We start from the raw sequence: 27402 nt of genomic DNA on the forward strand, positions 1-27402 counted from the left end.
CCTGAACGAGTCTGACCACTGTCCTTGTCCCCTCCTGTACCCTCCCAGCTCAGATTTTTAGATAACAGCATGAATTAGATAAAATAACTGTGTCTGAGGGGCTCTGGGATGAGCAAACACAGAAACAGCACGAGATCAGGATGAGAATTCCAGGACTAGAACCATGGGAAAGACAAGCTCAATGCCTACAAGGTAGAAACATGTTCACCTGGCACTGCCCTGTGCCTGGCAAGTCACGTTGATGCCTTTATTGGTTTTGGGTCATTAGTAAGTCTGTGTGGCAGTGCCCCAGTGCCAGGCAGGATGACTGGCAAGGCTCTGTGCCCTGCACACCACTATGGCATCAGTGTGGCTGAGGCAGCATCAGAGCTGTAGGAGAGAAAGTTGGGATTCTGGTCACTCTTCTCCCCAGGATGCTGGAACACAAATCCAGATCACAGCTGCTTTTTTCCTTGCCCATGGTCTGTTTATTGAGCTGAAAGCACTCCAGATGACAGCAGCTCCAAGGCTGTAGCTGCTCACACCCACTCAGTAGCCTTGGCGACATGGGCTTAATCAGCTGAATTTCTCATGGGCAGGTGGAACAGGAGACAAAAATGTCACTGCACTAAGGAGTCTCCAGCTCAGCAGTGGGTCTGGTGCTGTGGAGGATTCACTGAGACAGTAAACATGATGGGCTTTATTCTTCTCTGCTGAAGGTGGTGCTTTGGGACCAGGGTTTGTGCAGGGTCATACAGGAGTTCTGCTGATGGTGCCCCATGAGGAAAGGGTGGGCTCAGCACCAATGGCACAGTGCACACAAAAGTTCTGATATATTTATTAATTCTGCTGAAAACTATCAGGCAAATAGTTGAAGTGTTTTTCTGGAGTGTGAGATTTGACTTGGATGCTTCCCACCAGCATGGCCACATCAGGAATGGGACACTTCCCAACCCACTCTCCACAAGTCTTAACCAAGCAAAAGTGCTGATCTTACCTCTCCATTGAGAAAACAATACAGAACAGCCACCACAAATCCCTAGGGAAAAGGAGAGAACAGGCTTTTAGCACCAACCACAATGATCTCACAGGAGGGATCATGGAATCACACAATCTAGTGCTGTTCAGGCTGGAAAAGACCAATCATTAATCCCACACTGTCACCTTTCCCACTAAGCCCCAAGTGCCACAGCTACATGTTTTTTGAGCACTTCCAGATGCCAGATGTGAAGTGATGATGTTGTAGACAGGGATAATAACTTGTTCACCACTGAATGAAACTTGGCACATGGTGCCAGACAGACCCTGCTTGCAGGCTGTGAGGATGTGCCAGGAGCAATGGGATGAAACCCTTCAGTAAGTGCTTCTTCTCATGCAGCACCATGGGGAGGTTTAACAGCCCAACATGGACTGAAGTGAAGTGTGTGAGAGGGTCTAAGATGCAAAACTTCATCAGGACTAATGTGGAGGACAGTCCCATTATCCATCCTGTCTCCTCCAGCAGGGAACTGGAATCCTGCTTGAGCAGGATCTACAGGCAGGACTTGACTTATGAACAGAGGAGAAAGTTCATGCAAATCAATTAGTTGAAGACAGACCAGACTTCTGTTAATGGGCAGAAAGATGCTCCCATCAAAGGTGATTTATCTCATCTTACACTTTAGAATTCTGGAATGGTTTGGGTTGGAAGGGACTTTAAAGGTCATCTAGTTCCAAACCCCATGAGATGAACAGGCACAACCCTCTGCTAGACCAGTTTTGTCCAAATCCCATCCAAACTGGCCTTGAGCATGTCAATAATACATAAACTGAACTGTAATCTCACTTTTTTTCCACTTAAGCACATAAAACCCCAGGGTGATCAATGTATAAATGTACATTTTCTTTTCAGGCACCTAAAAGGAGAATCTCCTTCTGGCAGCCCAGGAGGTAAAATATAAATTTATCTTCCATCCTGGCCAAGCTGGAGTGAGCAGCTTTTCCCCCAGATGTACAAGAGCAATATTGGGCATGACTAGGAAAGAACAGCTCCTGTATTTTCTTATTGCCATGTCAAGCTCATGACACTTCCCCCTCCTGACAGACCTGGTGACAGACCTGATGGCCCAAAGAGTGGCTTACCTGGAATGACCCAACCACGAGCTCAAAGACCAGCTTCACTTCTGCTTTGAAATTGTCAGGGAAGAAAGCAAACATGATGTAGTGAATGCCAAAGAGAGGGATCAGCAGCAAGGTGGACTTGGCCAGCCTCCTGTTGGAAAGACAAACCTGAGTGAGAAGGGGAGAGGGAAGAGGAGCTAAAGGGGAGGAGGATGAGAAATCCTCCAGCTGAGCCCTGGGAACTGAATTTGCTGCAGCACCGATTTGCTGATCACCTGGATCTGCATGTGGAGTGACTTTGCTTGTCCTCGGGACATGTGACATGTGACACTCACCCTGAGGTCCTGGGGACATCCAGCCCATCAACAGCAGCCTTGAGCAAGGCAGCATCAGGAGGGTGCCCCTCCCAGCAGGAGGAAAGTGCCAAAACAGAAGGTGTGGAGAGGCCACTCACAGCTCAGCCTGCCCAGGATCCCTCTGGCCTGGGCTGGAATGCAGTGGCACAGAGATGGACCCTCAGCTGGGCACAGGCACCGTGTGGCAGTTCAGAGGAACCAAGGGCCACGCTGGGAGCATTTCCTGCTCATTAACAGCTCATATAATTACACCTGTGTCTCCAGCTAAGGCAGAGCAATCAGCCCTACATTATTTCTCCTTGTTCCACGGACAGCAGATGGCTGGTGATTTCAGATGTGGTGACACCACAAAATGTGACATCTTTATTCCTAGTAGCTCCACTGGAGGTATTTCTTTCCCCCTTCTTTCTTCTTCCCCTCCCACCAGAGATTTTCTTTTCATCTCTACAAGCTAAATCATCATCTAGCACTGTCTTTGTTTGCTTGGGATTTGTGAAAATTACAGCTTCTGGGAGAGAAATGGTATGTTTAGCTGGGAATAATGACAGGCTATTGCACAATGAATGTCTCCAAAGCAGGGGGATGAACAGTATTAGTGCTTAATGGCATCAGGCTGGGTAATCAGAGGTCTAATTAGGAAGAGATGATAATTTATTAAATTTAACCATTATTAAAGAATAGCTGACAAATAAAATGCAATCAAGAGTCTGAGGATGCTTATGGAGGTTTTGGCTCCCTTGGTCACCCCCATCCTGTGGTGGGCCCCTCTCTCAGAGGCTTCTGCAGGAAATGAAGCTAAGGATAGGATGCTGGAAATACTTGTTCTTCCATCTGCAAACCCTTCACCTCCAAAGCCTCATCAGGCTCAGTTCTCTCAGACCCTCTTCATTTATTTGCCACCTGCACAAGCGCACTGGGAAGGCTGATGTGGCAGCTTTATGCAGATGATGCTCCTCACTGTTTGTCCCTGCAGACCTTTCCAGCTTTCCCTGGGCCTGGCCCAAAGGCAGGTGGACATCAAGGCTAGTTTGGGGGGCTGTGGCTCCCCAGGCAATACCTTCTGGCTGGAAGACAGCTGAGTGCAACTCATTGCAGGCAAAGTGAGTGCCTGTAGGAAGCTGAGGAGCTTCCCAGGAATTCGCCTTTCCCACAGCCCTCACCAGCAGGCACATCCCTGATCACAGAGAGTAGATCTAAAATCTGAGCTCTCCTGGATGTCCTGCTCTGCCAGAGGACTGCCACTGTCTGTGGTGATCATCAGTGGTCCATGTTGCTCACTCTCAGAAGCAGCTCTGGCCAGTGTGACCCACACTACAGTGACCAAGCCCTAATGCCCCCAGCTCCAGATTTAGGCAAAAGCAACTCATTTTCCAAGCAGATCACAGTTCAGTGAATATTTCTATTAGATTTGCAGAGATCTCTCCTCTCCCCCCCATCTCTGAGGAACAGTCAGCCTAGGGGAGATGATAAGATACTCCCTTTGTGTACCACATTCATAGAGATGCTGTTTTCAACCCTCAGTGGGTTAGAACATTTTATCTTATCTTTGCACCCAGCACTGGGGCCTCAGTTACAACATTTTCCCTCCTGGCTGGACTGTGGTAATGAAAAGGACATAATTGCCAAAACTTTCCTGGGTCATACATGCCAGCTCCAAGCCAGTATCTGAAATGTCCTAAAGCATCTCATATGGCTTGGACACATAAAAGGCCAGGCTGGATGGAGCTCTGAGCAAGCTGGAATAATGGAAGGTGTTGGAACTGGATGGTCTTTACGGTCCCTTCCAACTCAAACCATTCTGTGATTCCACAATTCTATGAGGTCAGCAACTGATTCGTTCCCCAATGGAACTGAGATGTCTTTCCAGGTGGAGCAGGAAGGTGAGGACCTGGAGATGTGCAGACCAGTTGTCCTTTAGCAGCACCTCCTGCTGGGCAGGTCAGTGAGGGGATGTTTGTGTTTTACTGCTGTTTACCAGGCAAAAAGAGCTTTCCAGGCATGTCCCACTTCACTGACAAACGTGCCCTGAACCCAAAGCTCAGCGTGACCTCCGAGGTAAACTGGGCATGACCCTTCTGACGTGTGCTGGCAACACTTGTGCCCAGGGGAACAGGAGCCAACAACTGCAGGATGCTGCTCAGAACATATTTCAATATGCTGATTTAATCTGCACCCCTGAGCAGAGCTGTGGCAATCCTGGGGCACAAAGATCCAACACCCCCTGGAAACACAGGCAGGGAGGGCATGGAAAGCACAGCCTCTGGTGACACTGGTGGGCTGTGATGACAGAAACAGCTAATTGGCTTTGGCTGCTGCAGGGAGAAGTTAAGGTCAAATCCTGGTCTTTTCCTTCATAAGTCAGAGAATCTCATCGAGGCAGATGAAATGAATAATTCACCAGTGTTGTGGCTGGTCAGTGTTTAAGGGATATATTGTTATTGTTTTCCATCTTGCAAAAAGTTGAATTGAGCTCAGATTCTTCAGGGTACCCAAAAGTGCAGCTCCCACCAAGGACAAAGATTTATGAGCAGTGACCATGTAGACACAGGACTTTTTTCATTTTTAATTCTTTTTAAGGAAACATTTAATAAATATCCAGGATAGTTGAAAAGCTGAGCCAGGACAGTGGCAAGAATCAAAAATAAGCTGGTCTGAACTTTTATTTGCTTTGCATTCAAGCCAGAATAAATCCCTGCAGATAGACATCTTTTTCACTCTTAAAATTCTACAGCTAAGATCAGCCTTGGCCACTGAGAGAGATGCTGATCTCACTGGCATGTTGTTCATTGCAAAAATCCCCATTAAGCTCAACTTTATATCCCTGGAATAAAAGAATTAAGACAAGCAGAACTTCTGAGATAGTGACCCTTCTGAACACTGAAGAGAAATGCATTGAATTAATCCAAACTAGTTTACAGATCTGCTTTGGGATAAGGAAAATTTGCCATAGATTTTACCGAGAGTACTAATTTTCTAGATCTCTCCTTTGAAAAAGGGGTCCTGAGAGTCAGGAAAAAAAGCCCATATACTGTGTACACCAACGCTTTCTTGTCCATCAGAGTTCCTCTGCTTTCAGAATCCAAAATATTAAATACACAAAGAAAAAACTCCTTTTGCTTCATGATCATTATTGCTGCTTTCCTTTCTTCATTACCAATCGCAGGAGACCTTCTCACCTGCCTCAAGATGACATAAAACCTGTCCAGCTGTTTTACAAAACACTCCATTTCCTCACTTCTGATCAGCTTTAATCAATGTCTTGGGTTGAGCCACTTAGCTAAACCCATAACAATCAATTAACAATTAACCGATTGCAATCAGTGCAGACAGACACAATAGTGAACTAAGATGGAATAATGAACCAACAGCCAAACAGGTTTCCCAAAAATCAGAGAACGTGGTTGAAGAAGTCCAGGACTTACGAATATTGGCTGGTTTCGTTGTGTCCAACGTCTGGGGAGTGCAACTTCTGCACTAAGATCCGGATGATGCAAATGAAGAGGATGAAGTTCACCTGCCAGGATGGGAAGAAAGGAGACAGAGAGAGAGGGAAACGTGAGTTATTGTCCCCTGGTGAGTAGAGCCCACCAGCAGAGGGGAATTCCTTCCACTGCAACGCTTGTGCCACGAGCAGAGAGCCCAGCCCTGGGAGCACAAAGGAAAACGGACACAGGATGGCATCTTGGGCCTGACATCAGCCTGCTTGGGACTTCGTGTCATACATCCCAAGTATGATGATGTCAAGCCCAGAGAGCACAGCTATGCACGACGTCCTGCTGCCAGGCTGGGTGGGACAAGAGCCTCGGGACAGAGCCAGCGACGGACGACAAACCCTCGGGAGACGGTGACATGGGAGCGGCTGCTGAGCGCGGCACAGGCTGAGCCAAGGAGACCAAAACAAAACACAAAGCAGTACCCACCCCACTCTGCTCAATGCTATTGGCCATGTCCTCCCTGGGAGGGGCTGCAGACCTTGGACAGCGAGGGACAGACCTCAAGGATGCAGCAGGAAATGTCCCCTCTGAGGATGTGGGACTAGGAGCTGACACCTGGATTTTGGGTGGTTCTTTTCACTCAAAACATCTCAAGGTGCTCCACCAACACACTCAGTTACTGATAAAGGTGTAGAACTTCTGGGCCCCTTAATTTAGGAAAGATCTTGAGGTGCTGGAGCGGGTCCAGAGAAGAGCAACGAGGCTGGAGAAGGGACTGGAGCACAAGTGCTGTGGGGAGAGGCTGAGGGAGCTGGGGGTGTTTAGCCTGGAGAAGAGGAGGCTCAGAGGTGACCTCAGCACTGTCTGGAACTGCCTGAAGGGAAGTTCTGGTCAGGTGGGGGTTGGTCTCTTCTCCCAGGCACTCAGCAATAGGACAAGGGGGCACGATGGGCTCAAGCTCTGCCAGGGCAAATTGAAGTTGGAGATCAGCAAAAAATTCTTTGCAGAGAGAGTGCTCAGGCATTGGAATGGGCTGCCCAGAGAGGGGGTGGATTCCCCATCCCTGGAGGTTTTTCAAGTGAGCTTGGCCGTGGCACTGAGTGCCATGATCTGGTAAAGGGACTGGAGCTGGACCAAGCGTTGGACTTGATGGTCTCAGAGGTCTTTTCCAACCCAACTGATTTTATGTTCTGTGATTCTAGGAATGGCATTTTCCTCATGGCACTTAGTAGAGGACATGGACTGAAATGCAACTCTCCTTCCTTTTAAGGTCCTGTCCATTGAATCATCCTGTTATTCAAGTGATACAGAAAAGCAATGACAGATTTCTGGGGACTTGGTTTAGTTTTAGTTGGGCCACAACCTCTTCCTCTGTCCTTTCATGGTTAGTGAATGTGCAAATGATTCTGATTTTCAGAGGCTCAACAGCTGGAAGGGATTGTGTTGACCAGCCAATCTGATTTCCTGCAAAAACAGATTGTAAAATTTCCTCCAGTAATTCCTACATTTGTCTCAACAACAGGTGAATAAAATAGACTGGAGCACATCAGTCAATTAGACACTCCCTCTTTTCTCAGAGTGATGGGAAATTAATTGTATTTCTTGGTTATGATGCATTGCTTAATCACCTTATATCTATCCTGAGCCATTTGTCTTTGCTTCTGCTTGTATTTATTTGCTCATAAAAATGGTTTGTGTCTGACTTGGTGGTGAGGAAAATTTATGAGTCCAAACCATTTTAATCTGGACTAATTACATTAATGAGCACTGAAGGGAAGAAGGGAGCAGTTGAACACTGACTGTGTTGGCTTGGAGTGGTCAAGGGCAAACTTGGGCAGTGGTGAGCTAGGTGTGAAATACAGGCTTGGTACAACCTTAGCATTCCATGGGAGAAAATATGGATATCAGGATGCTGGAGAAGCTGTTCAGGTTTTTTTTCAAACTAGAGTATAATCAAAGGTGCTTGATGTGTTCCCAGTGCTTAATACCTTGTATATAAGATACACCTACAGCTCTTATATATCTTGTATATTGAGATACACACTCTATTCCCAAGGATATGGAGAAAATGTTGCATTACTCCCTGAAAAAACCTGCTCTTCATCAGTCACTGGTTATCATGCCCTTCTTCTGTGACAGATTTATGGGGTATGTACAGGAGGAAAATCAGGAACTGCTTGGAAAAGTTTGTTTGGCAGTGAGGAAATGATTTAGTGGCCGAAAGAAAATACAGATTCATTGATCCAAAGACAATAATAGGGTGTAATTTTTGACTGAAAGCTTATCTCAGGAAAGAGAAAATACTATCCATGGCTTTCTAAGATGACATCAATATTTTGAGATGTGTCAGCTAAGTACTATATTTCTTTTCAGTGAGGTAAACAGAGTAAAATGTCATTATTCAAATTGTTCCACTTTGAATCCCTGTATGACAAATGCTACAGAAAACATCTTCTTGTAAAGGTCAGAATGTACATGGAATAAGAAGAATGTGTCTAAGGAAAGATTTCTGTTTAAAAGAGATATATTTGGTCTGATTTCTGATACTTTTTTGGTTTTGAATTATTATTCCCTTCCCCCAGTGGTCAGAATTGATCACATCCAGAGAATTAAAGTCAAACACTTCTGTTGGTATTTCTGGAAATTAGCCAAGCTTTGGGAGAAGTGCCTATAAAACCACACAGCTGGAATCCAGCCCTGCACTGGATGCCCTAAAAAGAGGCAAATACCCTGGGGAATTCACTGAACTTCTTTTATATCTTGGTAGAAAGTTCTGGTGGGACCCATCTCATTTTACTTTATAGTGTGGACAACTACAACTGGAGCAGTCATTGTGGTCAGCTCAGAGAAACAAACCCACTCGTAGCACAATTCATCAGATTTAACTTTGACATCCTCTAATTCATCAGACAAAAGGAGTCGTTCCTGGATCTCCAACCACATTCCTCAACCTCCTCTAGCTACTCCCCACCAGAGTGCCCAGGCCAAGTAGGACATGGAATGGTCAAAGGTGCATCAACTGAGCTTCACCTTGGTGTTCAAATCACTCAGAGTCTTCCCTGGGCAATGCTAAAGGTAAAGGTGTTTTTATCTGGAGGATGAATTTCCTCCTCCTAAATCAGATGTTCAACACACCGTGGGATTTGACCTGTCAGTGCATTTTCCATGCACATTTACAGGACCCTTCTCAACACCCCTTCACCCCCCACCCCAGCTCAGGACTAAAGATGGCTTTGCAGCCAGCAGAACATGCTGATACTTTACCAAAATAGACACCAAAATAGGAGTTTTAATGATCCACCAGAATGGGGATTCCACTACTTCCTCCCAGCACCTAAAAAGAAACAAAACCAGGCTTAAAACATCAAGCACAGCAAGGAAGCAGATGGGCAACCTCTCAGGCACTTGGTTTTGCTAAAAGTTAAGGATCTCTAGGCTGGATTAGGAGACCAGGACTGAACCTTGTGTGCAGGGACTGGGAATGACCAAGACTTGCTGGGCAGAGGCTCTGAGCACTGGCAGGTACCAGCTGCCCCAGACACAATGCTGAGAGTTCTCCTCCCCTTGGGAATGGAAGAGGCTGGAAGATGTACTCTGTGTTGGGGAGGCCACACCTTGAGTGTTGTGTTCAGTTCTGGGCCCCTCAGTTGAGGAAAGAGATTGAGAGGCTGGAGCAGGGCCAGAGAAGAGCAACGAGGCTGGAGAAGGGACTGGAGCACAAGTGCTGTGGGGAGAGGCTGAGGGAGCTGGGGGTGTTCAGCCTGGAGAAGAGGAGGCTCAGAGGTGACCTCAGCACTGTCTGGAACTGCCTGAAGGGAAGTTCTGGCCAGGTGGGGGTTGGTCTCTTCTCCCAGGCACTCAGCAATAGGACAAGGGGGCACGATGGGCTCAAGCTCTGCCAGGGGAAATTGAAGTTGGAGATCAGAAAGAAATTCTTTGCAGAGAGAGTGCTCAGGGATTGGAATGGGCTGCCCAGAGAGGGGGTGGATTCCCCATCCCTGGAGGTTTTTCAGCTGAGCTTGGCCGTGGCACTGAGTGCCATGATCTGGTAAAGGGACTGGAGTTGGACCAAGGGTTGGGCTGGATGATCTTGGAGGTCTTTTCCAACCCAATTGATTCTATGATTCTGTGTTCTGCAGGGGGAATGTGGGAGAGGGTGGTAACCTCCTTAATTTCTCCTACACCAAGCTCTGCTACAAGAAAAAGCTGCCAAAACCCCAGAACCATCAGGTCTCCAGTGCTCTCCACCATCCCTGATGGGGGCTCTGAGAAGCACAGACCGACTGGCCCCATCAGAGCCAAACCCAACCATGTCCTTCTGAAAAAGAGAACAGCCCCTGGTGGGATTAGTCCCACTCAATGCATCCATCTGCATCTGAGCTATGGATCTGGTTAGCAAAGTCCATAAGGTCCAGGAAGGGATTTATTTCATCCCAAAGCCTGTCTGCACACAACTCCACTCACCTGGAACTATATTTTAAAGCTAACAAGGAAATGACAGAAAAGGAATGTTGTGGAAATGACTGAGAGATCACTGGAGCCCACTGGAGACAATTCCACCTGGATTCAGCTCATCTCATTCAAGATGTGCAGTGCAATAGGAGATAAGAAGAGGCATTTTCAGGGCACAGTTCCTGAGACCTATTTTAGGCAGCAACTTTAGAATGAAAAAATTGCACTCCATGGACTACACTGAGTAAATCTCCACTAACTCTAAAAGGAGATGGAGCAAATTGCTCACCCAGAGATGCTCAGAGTCAGGTGCCTTCTGCCCTCTCATTTAGAATTAAAGTGGCCCTAATTATGTCCAGTGTACTTCATTTTTAAAATAAGTTCACACAGTCTGAATGAAGGTCACTTTAATTTAGAGTCAGAATGTTTAAACAGACTTACTGTTGTTTAACCAATCTTACATAATTAGGGTTTATTTAGCCTGGATTAATTCCCTGTAATTTTAATCCGTAGGTAACTTTAGTATGGAAATAATAATCTATGTTAGGTATTAGCACAGCCTGTCAATTTTACTTGGCACAAAAATGTAGAGCTTTAAATCCTCCAGAACATGCAAAGAAGTCTGTATTTTTATTAAGAATTGTTGGAGCTGAGTGGGAATATACAGGAAGAAGAACTGGGATCCAGAATGGTTAAATCCTCCTGCCTCCATCTCATTGTAGAGGCTATTTATTAACAGAGTAAATAAGGTCAGGTTTATGCAGGGAGAGTGAAGGCACAAAGGAAGTGAGCAGCCCTCAGGAAATGTGGGAGCAGGACTATAAATCAAAAATGCACTGAGAAATCCTTCTCATACTGAGTAAGGGCAAACCAGGACACATTTGGAGAGGGAGAATGCATGGAAGAAAATGTGATTAACTATAGGATGCAAATGAAGGAAGTGAGGACAGAATAAGCACCTGATTCTGTAACTCTCTGGAGTGTTTTCCCCTAAAAACCTTTCCAATTACTGTAGCTCCACTGCCTGAATAAAAGCAAGAAGGAGGATTGCAGGATCAAATCCCTTTTACGTGCACATATCCTTGGCTAACTCTGGTGCTGCCTCATTTTCTTAGCTGTGTTCTATCTGCCTCTTATGTAAAATATCAAAGGCTGCTGCAAGGTTAAAGAGGATGAAGAACAGATCTTAAAATCTGCTTGGGAAAAAAAAAAAGAGTTTCTTGACTTTTCTGTGGGAGAGGTAAAGGGTGTGTTTTTTTCTTAAGCATCTGCTGCATGAGAACACAGAGGATCCATTGTGCAGGATGCAAAGCATGGGGTCAAATGAAACCATCAAGGGCTGCTCAAAGATTCCCTGCAAACATCCCGACCAAGGGATTGGGAAGCAAAGAGGTGAGTGACTGGTGTGGGTCTTCAGGAAAATTTTGGAGCATTTCTTGGTTCACAGTGGCAGGGGAGACCCTCTGCTCTGCTCTGGCTGCTGCTGGGATCGTGGCTACTACAGCTGCAGGGCTTTCCTCAGCCTTCCTGGGAGACACAGAAAGGAGGAATTCCAAAGGAAAGGTAATTGAGTGCACAGACTTACCCCACATCAAAAAAGTAGATCCTGACAATGGTCCAAGCAGTGATGAACACGGAGGGGGCACCTGCCAAGAGAAGAGATGGAGTTACTGTCAGAAATCATTCTCAGTGTTCTCAGGGCTGTCCTCCCTCACTGCCCACCTCTCCTGAGGGACTGAGATGCTGCTTTCCCTCAGGAGTGGGGAAATGCTCCACCTTTTCAGCACTCACATGCCAAACAGGGGTGCCTTTCTCTGCCACTGGGCAGGGAAGAGGAGTTTCTGGAACTGCTCCCTAGCAGCTCTATTCCTGTTGCAATGCCTACAGAACCACTTCTGGTGGTGAAATGCAAGGAATAGGGATAGCTTTGAGCATTTCCAGTGTGGACACTTGTGTCTCGGGCAGTCACCACAGGTTCTCTTTAGCACCAGTGGAGATAAATAAGTGCTTCTAATACATGAGTCACTGAGCAACTTCAGATGTTTGCTTTGGCAGAAGAAATAGGAAATATCCCTTGACTGTTTTCCCTGCACCTCCACTGACTGTGAAGGGAACCTGCAGTGACAAGTTCACGTGGAGATGTCTGCAGTTGGCCAGATGAACCTCCCTCTGCTCCTCACTCCAGGATCTTCTGCCTGGCCAGAGTGGCTTTTCTCCAGCCTTGTGGTCCCTCTTTTCCCTGTCTCTTGTCTTTGCCTGGATTTAGATTGGGAATACTCCAGGAAGGACATGTCCCTTTGCTCTGTGTCACTCACAGCTTGTGTATAGTTCACTACCAGTGATTTCCAAGTGCAATGGTAATAAAACCATCAAGAACTGCAATTAGTGCATCCAAATTATCAGTTCATGCATAACCCATTTCAGACCCATCCCTGATGTTCTCACAAATGATGGATGACTGAAAGGCCAGAAGATCCCTCAAGCCATTTTCTGGGACTGCCCTTCTTCACCCAAGCAACCTCAGCACACATTGGGAGTGCAAGAACTTTCCTTTAATTAACAATCATTACCTTCCTGAATTTTTCTTTCAAACCTGCAGCTCTCCAGTGCTGAAAGGAAGGATATCTGTGCACAAGGCAGGTTTCAAGAAGGTCTGACCTGATTAACTGCATTAAGACCTGCCAACATCACCCCTCCCTGTGCCTCCAGCACAGAGAATTGTCCCTCTCTCATGATGTGAAGCCAAGCATAACTCCTGTCACTTCCAGTGGAAGTTCCTCCAGGGCTGACTGATCAAATCCTGAGTCCAGATGTACCCCTGGACATGGCACAACTGTATTTTTGCTTTTCAAGATTCTTCCCTGCTCTAATTATTTCTCAGTGTCAGCTATCAAGAGCATTCAATAGGAAGCTATTTGCTTACTTCAATACAGACCTTTAACTAAATGGCATGAAGGGGGAAAAAAGGATTTCTGTTTCCTTACTGGAGAAAGAAAAGAAGTCGATCTGGCAGGATTAATTTGCATAAGTTAGCAATTCAGTTGGGAGTTGCTTTGTGAAGAGCTTAATTCTGTCTTCCTTGGCATTTTCTCATTTTATTTATTTTATTTTATTTTATTTTATTTTAATTTTTATTTATTTTATTTTATTATTTTATTTTATTTTAATATTTATTTTATTTTATTTTATTTTATTTTATTTTAATTTTTTTCCATTTTTAATTTTTTAAAATTTATTTTAAATTTTTTTTTTCTGTATTCAAGACTGGATTTTTGCACTAGTGCTGGAGAAAGGTCACCAACCCTGGCACTGAGGTGATGGGATCCCAGCAGAGCTACCTGGCCTGAAATCAGTGACACAGAGGGAGTTCTGCACTCAGTGCCTGGTTTAGTCCAGGAGTTCTGCTTTTCTTACTATTAAAGGTCACTGCATGGGATCAACTCTGGAATTCCAGGCAGGATTGAAACACTGGATGATTATAAAGGTGATGAGGAGTTTCAAGCCCAAAGTCCTTAAAGACACTGAAGTTCTCCACTACCAATTTACACAGCAGAAATTAAGATCTTAAATACCTGTGAATATTTAGGTTAATGAAACTGGGGCAAACCCCTCTGGGCAACTCTTGATCTTGCTCCTTGTGCACTAAATCCTTGGCAGTGAGGTAACCCAGGGAATCACAGAATGGTTTGGATTGGAAAGGTCCTCAAAGATCACCTTGTTCCAACCCCCTGACATGGGCAGGGACACCTTCCACTGGCCCAGGTTGCTCCAATCCCAATCCAATCTGGCCTTGGGACACTTCCAGGGATGGGGCAGCCACAGCTGCTCTGGGCAATCTGTGCCAGGGCCTGCCCACCTTCACAGGGAAGAATTTCTTCCCAATATCCCATCTAAATAAACTTTCAGTTTGAAGCCATCATCCCTTGTTCTGTCCCTCCATGTCCTTGTCCCAGGTGTCTCTCCAGCTCTCCTGGATCCCCTTTAGGCATGGAAGGAGCTCTCAGGTCTCACTGGAGCCTTCTCTTCTCCAGATGAACCCCCTGAGCTCTCTGAGCCTGGCTCCAGAGCAGAGGGACTCCAGCCCTTGGAGCACCTTCATGGCTTCCTCTGGACTTGCTCCAGCAGCTCCATGTCCTCCTTATGTTGGTGGTCTCAGAGCTGGGCACAGCACTGCAAGTGGAGTCTCACCAGACACTCCTGTATCACTTTAACTCCTGTTAAAAATGCCAGTCAGGATCACCTCGTGGCACTCGGTTTGGAGAAGATACACACCCCAGCCAATCAAGATGTACCACCAGAAGTACTTCCTCTCCGAAAAGAAGGAGATGACCAGCAGGGTGTGAAGATACAACCCCTCCACCAGCAGCCAGAAGAAGTTGGCCATGACGCAGTACTGGAAGAAAACCATCATGGCTTTGCAGCCTACCTGGAAGAAAAGAAAGGAGCAGTGGTGAACTGCAGCACGTTCCCACAGCAGAGACACCAAACCACCAGTCAAACCTTGCTCTGGGTGTACCTTTTGGAGTGCTTTGTGCAGCACCTGAAGGCTTTATAGAATCATAGAATCACAGAATCATAGAATGGATTGGGTTGGAAAAGATCTCCAAGATCATCAAGTCCAACCCTTGGTCCAACTCCAGTCCCTTTACCAGATCATGGCACTCAGTGCCACGGCCAAGCTCAGTTTAAAAACCTCCAGGGATGGGGAATCCACCCCCTCTCTGGGCAGCCCATTCCAATGCCTGAGCACTATCTCTGCAAAGAATTTCTTTCTCATCTCCAACTTCAATTTCCCCTGGCAGAGCTTGAGCCCATCGTGCCCCCTTGTCCTATTGCTGAGTGCCTGGGAGAAGAGACCAACCCCCACCTGGCCACAACTTCCCTTCAGGCAGTTCCAGACAGTGCTGAGGTCACCTCTGAGCCTCCTCTTCTCCAGGCTGAACACCCCCAGCTCCCTCAGCCTCTCCCCACAGCACTTGTGCTCCAGTCCCTTCTCCAGCCTTGTTGCTCTTCTCTGGCCCCGCTCCAGCCCCTCAAGATCTTTCCTGACCTGAGGGGCCCAGAACTGAACACAACACTCAAGGTGTGGCCTCCCCAAGGCAGAGTCCAGGGGAAGGGTCACTGCCCTGGGCCTGCTGGCCACGCTAGTTTGGATCCAGAACAGGATCCCATTGGCCTTCTTGGCCACCTGGGCACACTGGTGGCTCCTGTTGAGCTTCCTGTCCCTCAGTCCCCCCAGGTCCCTCTGCCTGGCTGCTCTCCAGCCACTCTGTGCCCAGCCTGGAGCGCTGCAGGGGGTTGGGGTGGCCAAAGTGCAGAATGAGTTCTGTGGTGAAAAGCCAAAGCCCTACAAAGCTTTTTTGGGTGGACACGGTTGACACACGTTTAACCTCTACATGGAAAGCACAAAATGCACCCTTGAGAGCCAGCTCAGGGCTGGATGCTGCTTGATTGTGTGAGGTTGGGAACGCACTGAAGCTTGGAAACCCTGCTGGCAAGCTGCTGGGCCACAGTGCCAACCAGCACAGTGATGTTCTCTGTGAGCTTTGGATCTGTGGGAAGTTGGTTTGGCACAGCGTGGATGCCAGAACTGCCTTGAACTGCTATCAACTCAGTCAGCTTGGTCATGGCCCCAAACCTGCCAGAGCTCAAGAAGAGGTTTTACAAAGCTGTCAGACACATGGTGTGATATTTGGGGCTACCTCTGCATGGCCAGGAGTTGGACTTGATGCTCCTTGTGGGTCCTTTCCAACTTAGGAGATTCTAGGGTTTAATGATTTTGAGGAATGACACCATGGACTTGGTTATCATCCTCAGTGGGGCTGCCTGCTAAAATTACCTGCTCCCTAAACCTCCAGAAATGAAGTCTCTGACTTGAACAAACTGCATCCCAGCCCCAGAAAAAAGAAACAAAAAACAAGGAAAAGAAAAAAAGAAAAAAATAAGTTCCAATTGTAATTACTCCGCAGCTTGGCAGATACTGCAAAAACTGAAGGAGTTTGAAGAAAGCCAAGCCTACAAAAAATTGCTCCTCATTCAGGAAAAGAAGGACTGGGAAACATATTTTTTAAATAAAGCATAGGAAGGAGAAGCAGAGTAAATACAGATTTGATTGCACTGGAGAGGGAGAGATTTGCAAAGGGAAAGTGCTCTGGTTTTCTTCAGGAAAGGAATAATTAAACACAGCAACTTGCTGTGTGAGGGTTTCACTGCAGTGCAGGGAAAGGCAACAGTTCCCTGACAAAACAAATAAATAAAAAGGGAAATTTCTGACACCTGGGGGCCAGACCCACTGCAAAACAGCTGAAGGCAGAAATGAGCTGCCCTAAGGAGCAGGCCTGGCTGTTGCCCCAGCATGTGACAGACCCAGGTCCAGCTGCAGGTTTGCAGTCATGAATTGCATCATCACACACATCCCTGAGGTCCTGACTCAGCAATATGCCCTGAGTGACTGTGCCAGGGTGACCCCCTGGCAGGGCCCCTGCTGCCACCCATCCCTGCCCACTGGCTCTTCCCTGCTGCCCTGCCCGTGCAAGGTGCTGCATTTACAGCAATAATTGCTTGGCACCAGTGACAAGCTCCCACTTTCCCCCCCCTGCTCCCCTCTCCTGCTGCAAACAGTTGCTATGAAACACACTGGTTAAAAAGATAAGTGTGGAAAGTGTTGCCTTGATGCCACATGTTTTGGAAAGGGACTTGTTCTCACTGATCACTCATTTTGAGTTCAGCCCTTCCCTGGCAGCATCAGCGAGTGACACTGGGGACCCTCCTGTGCCATGAATGTGTGACACTGGGGACCCTTCTGGGCTCCTGCTGAACAATTCCTGTACTGTCACTGGGGACCCTCCTGGGTTCCTGCTGAACAATTCCTGAGCCCATCAGTGTGTGACACTGGGGACCCTCCTGGGCTCCTGCTGAACAATCCCTGTGCCCATCAGTGTGTGACACTGGGGACCCTCCTGGGCTCCTGCTGAACAATTCCTGGTCAGTGTGTGACACTGGGGACCCTCCTGGGCTGTCAGTGTGTGACACTGGGGACCCTCCTGGGCTCCTGCTGAACAATTCCTGTACTGTCACTGGGGACCCTCCTGGGTTCCTGCTGAACAATTCCTGGTCAGTGTGTGACACTGGGGACCCTCCTGGGCTCCTGCTGAACAATTCCTGGTCAGTGTGTGACATTGGGGACCCCCCTGGGCTCCTGCTGAACAATTCCTGTGCCCATCAGTGTGTGACACTGGGGACACCCCTGGGTTCCTGCTGAACAATTCCTGAGCCCATCAGTGTGTGACACTGGGGACCCTCCTGGGCTCCTGCTGAACAATTCCTGAGCCCATCAGTGTGTGACACTGGGGACACCCCTGGGCTCCTGCTGAACAATCCCTGTGCCATCAGTGTATGACACTGGGGACTCTCCTGGGCTCCTGTTGAACAATCCCTGGTCAGTGTGTGACACTGGGGACCCTCCTGGGCTGTCAGTGTGTGACACTGGGGACCATCCTGGGCTCCTGCTGAACAATTCCTGTGGCCATCAGTGTGTGACACTGGGGAGCCTCCTGGGCTGTCAGTGTGTGACACTGGGGACCCTCCTGGGCTCCTGCTGAACAATTTCTGTGACACTGGGGACCCTCCTGGGCTCCTGCTGAACAATTCCTGTGACACTGGGGACCCTCCTGGGCTCCTGCTGAACAATTCCTGTACCCTCAGTCTGTAACACTTCATCAGTATTTTAGCCCCAATTCAGCAGCCCTCAGGTGAGACACGAGGTTTAAGGGGGCAGTTTGGATGCATCTTGAGCACATGCTCATAAAATACAGATTTCCTTCGAGGATTGTACATTAGGGAATCCTTTCTGAGTGGTTGCACTGAACTAAAGGCAGAGGCATCAGGCTGGAGCACATCACAAGGAACTGCAAGACTTTACAGGACAAGCAAAGGCTGCTCCCAAAAATGAACATGATTTCTGCCCAGCAGAGACTCTCAGAAGGGATTTCCAGCCTGAGTTTTCTGTACAGAGAGGGAGCTGGGCTGAACTCAGACTGTGGCAGCAGAAACCCCAGATCTGGGTGCCCAAATCCATCATCTCCTCTCTCAGTATTGGCAACCTTTGTTTCTGTGGAGTCTCTGGCACTACCTGTAGCAAATCAATTCTGTGTTACCATCCCTGGAATTTTGGTTTTATGTGAAGGAAAGCTGGTTTTGTGTAGCATTTTGAGCACATTTTGCAGCCAGGGATCCCTTGCAGCACAGGGATGTTCTGCAGAGCTGGAACTGGAACAGAGCTGGATGCACTGTCCTCTCTTTAAAATTAAATAATGACAATTTTTTTCACTGCCTGGGTGTGCTACAATTGCCAGAAGTGGGTAAATTTAAACCAAAGCAGGTATTTCTATGAGAGAGGCACTTTCCCTGTTGACTGCAGTGCTGTTCTTCCATTGAATCCTCTTTGACAGCCCACTCAGAGACACATTTGGCAAACAGCCCTTCCTGGCTTTTGAGAGCCCTTATTACATCCAGCCCTTGGTGATGGGTCTCTGCCTCCCTGATTGATTGGATTCAGCCTCAGAAAGGCTGTTACAGTGCAGGGAAATAAAATCCATGTTTCTGTAAGGTATTTTACCCTTTCCATGACAGACACTGGGCAGAGATGAGCCATTACATCTCACTGAAGATTTTTTTTCTTTCACAAAGAGCAGACCTCATGATGGGCCACTATTGAAAGACTAACACAGCCTATTTTTAGAACAGGCATTTTCAGCAGGAAAAGCTGCATTTCTTCACTGCTTTTTCTATTCTCTTCCCTTCCACTGTCTCACTTACAACAGCTTATTTCCCTGTCTTTCTTTGGGAATCTTGGCCAGGCCATGTCCACTTGGGATGTGGCAGTGAGATGGTTCTCCTTGGCTTGGTGGATGGCACATCTTCTTTAAGTGGCTCCTCTGCAGAACTGCATTAGACATGGACCATTTGCTTCCCCAGGAAGTTCATTCCCTTCCACACGTGACTAAACTCCAAGATGGATTCTGCCTCCAGCTGGTGGAGCATCTGACTCTTGACCCCTCTTCACAGACCGTTCTGAGCTGGAAGGGACCCACAAGGATCATTGAGTCCAACTCTTAAGTCAATGGCCCACAGAGGGGATTGAACCCATGACCTTGGGCATTATTACAACCAAGTTTTAACCAACTGAGCTACTCTCTCTTGGCACTCTCTGACCCCAACAAAACACTTTTGTGCTTCCCTTTAAATTCCTCATAGTCAGTCAATAAGAAAGTTGAATCTTGGTTATTGCAGAATTTCCCTTGAGGAGGAGATGAGACAAGTCTTAGATCAGCTGTGAGGGTCAACCCTGCCTTGCCTTGACCAACCACACTGAAAAACATCTACATTTATGCCCTTTTAACGGAGAACTATCTCAAAAGGAGGCACTGAGCAAGATCCACCTGCTTAAAAGGAATCTGATAGTTTAGGAAGTGCCAAGTATTGCTCTGGGCTTCCAACTGCTGCTCCAGAGGGATGGGGATTTCCTGTGCAGACTTTTGGGATATTCACAGGCATTTTGAGGAGTATGAGATGCCCATGCTCAGATATCAGAAGTTTGTCCTTTATGGAAAATCCTTGCTGAGATGGCAAGACAGGGAAAGAATTTACATATTTCACTGTCCTGTCCTGAAAGGCTGGTTTCCTCAAACATAGACAAATAATTGCAATAATTCCTATTATTTTGTATTTTAAAGGGATATTTTTATGAAGTGCATGTAAAATGCTGTGTTGGTGGTCATGGAGTGCTCAGCATTGACTCAAAACAGGTGATGGCCTCTGGCTCTCAGAGAAATGACTTTTTTTTTTGTGAAAAACACAACCCACTTTGTCAGGAAAAGGAAAAGGAAAAGAAAAAGAAAAAGGAAAAGGAAAAAAATAACAAAAGAAAAAAAACCCCAAAAATATAAAGAAAAAGAGAAAAAGAAAAAGAAAAAGAAAAAGAAAAAGAAAAAGAAAAAGAAAAAGGAAAAGGAAATGAAAAACAAAAAGAAAAAGGAAAAGGAAAAGAAAAAGAAAAAGAAAAAGAAAAAGAAAAAGAAAAAGGAAAAGGAAAAGGAAAAGGAAAAGAAAAAGGAAAAGGAAAAGGAAAAGAAAAAGAAAAAGGAAAAAGAAAAAGAGAAAAAGGAAAAGGAAAAGAAAAAGGAAAAGGAAAAGAAAAAGAAAAAGGAAAAGAAAAAGGAAAAGAAAAAGAAAAAGGAAAAGGAAAAGAAAAAGGAAAAGGAAAAGGAAAAAGAAAAAGGAAAAGAAAAAGGAAAAGAAAAAAGAAAAAGAAGGAAAAGAAAAAGGAAAAGAAAAAGGAAAAGAAAAAAGGAAAAGAAAAAGGAAAAGAAAAAAGGAAAAGAAAAAAGAAAAGAAAAAGACAAAGAAAAAGAAAGAAAAAGAAAAAGAAAGAAAAATAAAAAAGAAATGAAAGAGGAAAAGAAAAAAAAAAGAAAAAGGGCTCACTTGGGCTTAGCACACACAACCTTTTGTGTAACAACAGGAAAAAATCAAATTAAAACCAAACAAACCAGACTGCCTAGCAAAAAGCCATCACTTGCATTTCCTCCCTCATTTTAATTGCAGTCCAGACTAGAGGCAAAGAGATTAGCAATAAAAAAGGCCCACAAAGTTTATGTTCTCTCATGAAAGGGAACTGAGGTCTATTCAAACAAGAAAACTCCTCCTAAATCAACTGGGTGCCTTTGACTCCTTCCTTCCCTCCCAGTCATGGAGTCTGACAAGCAAGTAATTTCAAACTATAAATTGCTTCACTGGAAGGATGACTCTTCAAATGTTCCTGGAAGATGCAGAGAAATGTTGGGTGTTAAGGACTTAACAATATAAATCAATGAGATGAATCAATGAACGAATAGAGAAATGTGATTAAAGAAATTCTTAAAATGCCATCTTGATAGAAACAGTGGACCTCAGTTTGGGAGGGCCTAAGTTGTCAAGTTGAAAAGGAATTTCTCATCTCTCAGGGATTATTAGAAATGAAAGACTTTAATGGGAATAATAACCCCATGTCTTGATGATGGACCTTCAGACCTTTGTGGCTTCAACTTTATATATTAAAAGTGTATTATTAAAAGCACAGATGGGTCACATTATCTGGATTCATGGTGACCCCCCATCTCAGGCACAGGGATAAGAGGCCCCAGACACATATTTCCCCCTGTTAACATCCAGCTCTGCTCCAGTGGTGCCCCAGAAGCATCATGGAAGAGCTCTTAAGCCTGGGCAAAGGCAAAGCATTCCATTTATCTTAACCCTCTTTCCTCTGGGTCACAATCCATTACATGTTCATCATTGTCTGGGAGCACACACTGGAATACTTATTTTCCATGTCAGCTGTCACTGGGCAATTTATGGAGCCATTAGAACCTGGATTTGTGTCTGAGCTGGCTGATGTGTCACCACTTTGCTAAAGCAGAAAAGCTGTGCTGTACAGACAGCCACAGGCACACACACACTGGTTCAGCAGGGTGAGTCCTGCCTGCTCCCATCAGGACTGTGGGAGAATGGAGACATTTGGGAGAATCACAGAGTCATAGTATCGATTTGGTTGGAGAAAATCTCCAAGATCATCAAGTCCAACCCTTGGTCCAACTCCAGTCCCTTTACCAGATCATGGCACTCAGTGCCACGGCCAAGCTCAGCTGAAAAACCTCCAGGGATGGGGAATCCACCCCCTCTCTGGGCAGCCCATTCCAATGCCTGAGCACTCTCTCTGCAAAGAATTGCCTTCTGATCTCCAACTTCAATTTCCCCTGGCAGAGCTTGAGCCCATCGTGCCCCCTTGTCCTATTGCTGAGTGCCTGGGAGAAGAGACCAACCCCCACCTGGCCACAACTTCCCTTCAGGCAGTTCCAGACAGTGCTGAGGTCACCTCTGAGCCTCCTCTTCTCCAGGCTGAACACCCCCAGCTCCCTCAGCCTCTCCCCATGGGACTTGTGCTCCAGTCCCTTTACCAGCCTTTGGAAGTGTTGGGATCAATCTCTACCCCTTTGCTGTGCCTTCATTTCCACTTGCACCAAGGCAGGGCCATGAGTGAACCTGGAGGGATTATTATTTCTCTGGTTGGAGGATCATTTCTCCAGGAATAACTCAACTCACATGGAACTCAAAGTTCCACAAGATAAACCTGGCTTTCCCCTGTCCTTTCTCTGGCTTTCCCCTGCCCTTTCCCTGGCTTTTCCCTGTGCTGTCACCTCCTCCATGCCAGCTGAAGGGCAAGTGAAAATGGCAAAGCATTTACAGAATCCCAGAATGGTTTGGGTTGGAAGGGACCTTAAAAATCATCTCATTCCAATCCCCCACCATGAGCAGGGACACCTTCCACTAGCCCAGGTTGCCCCAAGCCCCATCCACCCTGGCCTTGGACACTTCCAGGGGTAAGGTGAGGATTTACAAGGGTCAGATCCTGCAGTAGCAGAAACCTTGAGAACGGTATTAAAATAAATGGAGCTGAACCAGTTAAGACCAACAAAATCCATGGTCCACACAACTGCACTTTATGCCTTGCCCACTTCCCACTCAATGCCATACTGTTGGATTCAGTAGGAAGCTCTTCTGTCTGCTTTCCCTCACATAAGAGGCAGGTTTAAGCCCCTGGACTGTGATTCTCAAGGCTATTTAAGCATTTCTCTCACCAGGTTTAACAGGGGCTTTGTCACTGTCAGTCTTTGGGGGACTCAGCCTTGCTATTCTGCCTCCTGGGAGTGCTCACTTGATTTTTGGGGGCAGTCTTGTGAGCTTTTCTAAGATGGTGATTAGCCCTGGCTGGTCTAGCCTGTGCTCCAGATGACTCAGAGCTGAGTTTAGATCTAAAAATAGAGTTATCTTGGTAAAAGGGTTAACTGTGCCTGTTTTGTGCTCATCAGTCACAGAATAATGGCATTTCTGAACACATCCTCAGTGATAACCCACATCAACCACGAGGCAGCAAGCAAAGAGAGAGGCTGATCAGGGGTTTAATAACACCCTTCCTCACACGGTGTATGTTTTCCCTCAGTATTGGCACTCCTGCATTGCTTTAAGGTGCCTGTGACTGGGGCACTGCTGTGGCAGAGGTGATAGAGCCACTCAAGCAAAGAAAGTTCCTCCTCCACGTCTCTTCCACGGTCTAACTTTGTGCTTTCACTCCTGGGTTATTTTCAGGATGTCTCCACTCCTTCCCCCATCTTTCTTTCTTTTGTTTTTCACTAGTTTGAATCGTAGAATCATAGAATGGATTGGGTTGGAAAAGACCTCCGAGATCACCGAGTCCAACCCTTGGTCCAACTCCAGTCCCTTTACCAGATCATGGCACTCAGTGCCACGGCCAAGCTCAGCTCAAAAACCTCCAGGGATGGGGAATCCACCCCCTCTCTGGGCAGCCCATTCCAATGCCTGAGCACTCTCTCTGCAAAGAATTTTTTTAATCACTTACAGAAGCTTTCTCTAAGGCTTTTTTCTTTTTTTTTTTTCTTTTTTCCATCCCCTTCCCCTCTGTTTTGCTGTAAAGTTTAGATTGTAGCAGCCACCAACAGACATCAGATATGGAGATATCAGCAGATATGGGGGTAACACCCACAGAAGTTGCCTGGAAGATGCCAATCTCTTTATCTAATCTGGTGGCAAAAATGTTGGCCAAGGACATGGGTGTGTCACGTTTGTGTTGTGACAATCTGTTGCAACCCCAATTTCCTGAAGCCACCTGAAACTTTTTGGTTGGGTTCTACAGGAATTTGTGGACAGGGTGAGGTGCTTCAGGTCATACATGAGGGGAAGAGCACGGTGGGAAGTTTGTACTTCCCATGGGCACTTATTTTTCCTTTCCTCCTTGGGATGAAACTTAAATGTGGCTTCCAGGTATTAGGTGGGAAGAGCGAGGGTCTCCCCTTCACTCTACCCAGCTGAGCAAAACCAGGTGGACCTCATTGCCCACTGGGCATCAATTCCATGGCAGGACAGACTGTAAAGCACCTCCTGATGTCAGGCAGCACCTTTGGGCCTGGCTGGTCCCACTGACCTCGGTGGAAGGAGAACAGCTCTGCAGGAGTGGGCTGAGCTACTGAAAAAAGTGTCACCTGATGCATTTACACATTATGGGGACTGATAAAACTCTAATTAAAAAGGCAAAGATTCACATTGTCTTCAGAGAGGTTCTGCCTTGCTCTTCCCCCCAGGTCAATCAGCCAAAGGTGAGCAGATGCTGCCAAGAGCTCATCCCTCCTGTGTAGGTGGGAACAGATGTCTTTCCCAGAGGATACAACCCAATGGAATGGCTGAGTCTTTAATATTTGTTTCACTTTTACACAAGTGCATTAAAAGGTTTCTACTCTTCCATCTCTCCATGAGCCTGAATGTTATGGTACTCCCAGATGGACTTGAGTAGCCTCAGATGGAGGTGCAATGGAAAAGAAAATATCTCTGCCTTCAACTGCCATAAATAAAGTTCATTTAGGGGGCCTGAAGCTCTTCTCAGTTTGGCCTGAGGAAGTTCAGGTGAAATCCCCCAATTTTTCTCTCTGAAAATATGAGATATGTGTCCAAGTTCACAGTTGCTGAAGTCTCACCCTCCTTCACAAAGAATATTTTTTTGTTGGAATTTTTTATCTTACTGGAATACAAAAGAAAAAAAGATAAATGATGTGATTTCCCTTGGCTGAGTCTTCAGCAAAAGCAAATTTGCAGAGCTCAAAACTCAGCCTGACTTTAATCTGTAGCATTTGACCTTTGTTTACAGTAACCTGTTGGCTTCTTTGTCTTCAGCAAGACTGGAAAGGTAAGTGGTTCATCATTATTAAGCTACCCAGATATGACAGTAATGAAACTATATCAAAACCAATCCATAAAGCCACAAAAAGTCAGATGAAAAGACAATGGAAGTTCAATCCTTGTACCAGGTTTGCTGTTTTGGCCACTGTGTTTTTCAGGGTGTTCCCAGGGAGAGAAAATAAAGACAGAAAGTCACCAGACCTAAGAAAACCAGTGTGAAAAACCAAAATTTCTAAGGAGGCCTCTTGAGTCTGGCAGTGAAAAAAAAAACCAAACCCAAAACACAAAGGCAAATCCAGGCTGGAATGGGGTGTCATTTTTCCTGCTCTATGAGCAACTGTTGGATGAAACCACAGGGGGTGAGTTTTCCCTAAAAATGACCAATTAGTGAGACAGAATGGGATCTGAATGAATCAAAATGAGCAGCTCTTGAAGAAGTCCAAGTGGGTGGTTCCACAGAGCCCTCTGAGCCTGATCATCTCAATTTAAGCCCACACTGACCAACACACCTGAGCACAGGCCTAGTTTTAAGCCATTTAAGCCAACAGGATGATTCACTTACACCTAATTACAGATGGATTTCATCACTGAAGGCTTGACAGAGAGAGAAAGTGGGTTTGGTCTACTCAGGGCTGTGTTGGTGTGTGGCCATCAGACTCCTCTGCTGGTTCTACCCCTCTACAAAACTCAAGGTCCCCACTGGAACATCCCACAGTGGACTTTTGGAGAGGGTTGGTCTAAATGCTTCTACATGAGCCACATTGTGATCCAGATTGTGCCTAGAAACAAGTCTGATGGATTTGGCCACCTGTGAAGAGGAGGAGGAGTGAGGGACATTCGTAAAGCCACTGATGGAGTTTCCTTGGTGTGGGACAAAGAATCAGGCTCTGGGTTCAATGATCATTCAAACCTGCTACATTTAGGCATGAAAACAAGCCCTGCTCATCAGCTCAGGGTCTGATTTTTTCACCCAACAGCAACAACTTTCTGTCCCTCAGGAGTGGATTTCTGAAGGAATTCATGGAGGCTGCAGGTGCCCCACAACACTCTGGAAACACTCCCCAGTGCACGGTGCATGTGCTGCCTCACAGGAGGACTCAGTGATGCTCATCACATTTATTTTGCCTCCATTGCCCCTGAAATCCTTTCAGCCACATTCTCACAGCCCATAGAAATGCCCAACAAAACTTAACTTTTCAGGGTGTTCATGTTGAACTCAATGGCAAACCAAAATTATTTGAGTTTAAAATGAGTTAACACCATAACTGAGGTTTCCCACACAAAGTAAAAGGAAGTAAAAATGCAGTAAAACCATGAAAAAGTTATTTTTTCAATTCCATATACACCTTCAGGTATTGGAACACTCATTGACTGAAGCATTGACACATTTGGGGGTGGAGAGCTTAACATATTTTTGCATGACTGGTGCATGAAACATAATTTTAAATTTTCTTACTAAAACAGGTAATATCAAATTCAGGAATTTGGTCCCTTCATCAGAAATACTGGGAGAGGCTTCTGTTAATTTGGATTTTACGGCCTTAAATCTGTTCTGGAAGGGGGGGTGTCTTTATGTTTTTATTCCTTAAAGGAATTAAGTGCAGCACTTTCTCTTCTAATAGAACACTTTTAATGCTTTGGGTTTGCCCAAACCAGCAGAGCAGGGAGAGCCTTCAGCAAATTGAACTGTTTGTTCACATCTCTCCTCAGACTGAAGCAGCTCAAGGCCACATCCAGCCATCACACCCAAACCCCTCAGTAAACTGGGTAGACAGTCCTGGAATTCAGAATTAGTCCCCAGGTCTCCCATGTCAAATTTAATCCTGCAATTTCAAAGCACCAACTTAACTCAAGCCAACCCAACCCAACCAAACCCACAAAGGGTTTAGAACTATTTCTCCAAGGATATGAATGTTAAAAGAGACATTTTGTCTGTGTTTTATGTAGGCATTTTTTTCACTATGACTTAAAAGCCATTCACCCTGAGCTGGTGGGGATAAACACCCACCATGGGGGCAGACATGGGGCCACCTCTGAGCTTTCAGGAGCTGTGGGTTCTGCAGGAAAATTCCTCTATTTAGATCCAGAAATGCTTCTGGAGGGAAACACTTCTCACTCAGCTCTCTGGTCATGTCCCAGCCCAAACTCCCACAGGGGTGAGGGGTCAGTTCAAACCCCATGGCTCGATGGGTTCTTGGCTCCTCTGCCACCAGCACTTATCTCTGCAATTGTTTATTCCACTTTCCATGTCATTCTGACCATTCATGGCTGCTCCCAAGAAAACCCAGTGGCAAGAA

The 27402-nt window shown here is 46.2% G+C and overlaps 1 protein-coding gene across 2 annotated transcripts in view; it reads right to left on the reverse strand.

Moving 5' to 3' along the window:
• VIPR1 (vasoactive intestinal peptide receptor 1) overlaps positions 1 to 27402 on the reverse strand; it is a 114222-nt gene that overhangs the window by 8037 nt on the left and 78783 nt on the right. For both annotated transcript variants that reach the window (XR_011698244.1, XM_071559932.1), the window contains exons 7-12: positions 14594 to 14747; positions 11907 to 11967; positions 9134 to 9203; positions 5858 to 5949; positions 2101 to 2230; positions 977 to 1018 (exon numbers count right to left, since the gene is read on the reverse strand). Coding sequence is in view for 1 of the 2 variants with exons in the window: in XM_071559932.1 (XP_071416033.1) it covers positions 977 to 1018; positions 2101 to 2230; positions 5858 to 5949; positions 9134 to 9203; positions 11907 to 11967; positions 14594 to 14747 (549 nt within the window). In the remaining variant the exon portion in view is untranslated. The remainder of the gene's footprint in view (positions 1 to 976; positions 1019 to 2100; positions 2231 to 5857; positions 5950 to 9133; positions 9204 to 11906; positions 11968 to 14593; positions 14748 to 27402) is intronic.

The sequence above is a fragment of the Pithys albifrons genome, chromosome 7 (genome assembly GCF_047495875.1).
Source record: "Pithys albifrons albifrons isolate INPA30051 chromosome 7, PitAlb_v1, whole genome shotgun sequence".
Lineage (NCBI taxonomy): Eukaryota > Metazoa > Chordata > Aves > Passeriformes > Thamnophilidae > Pithys > Pithys albifrons.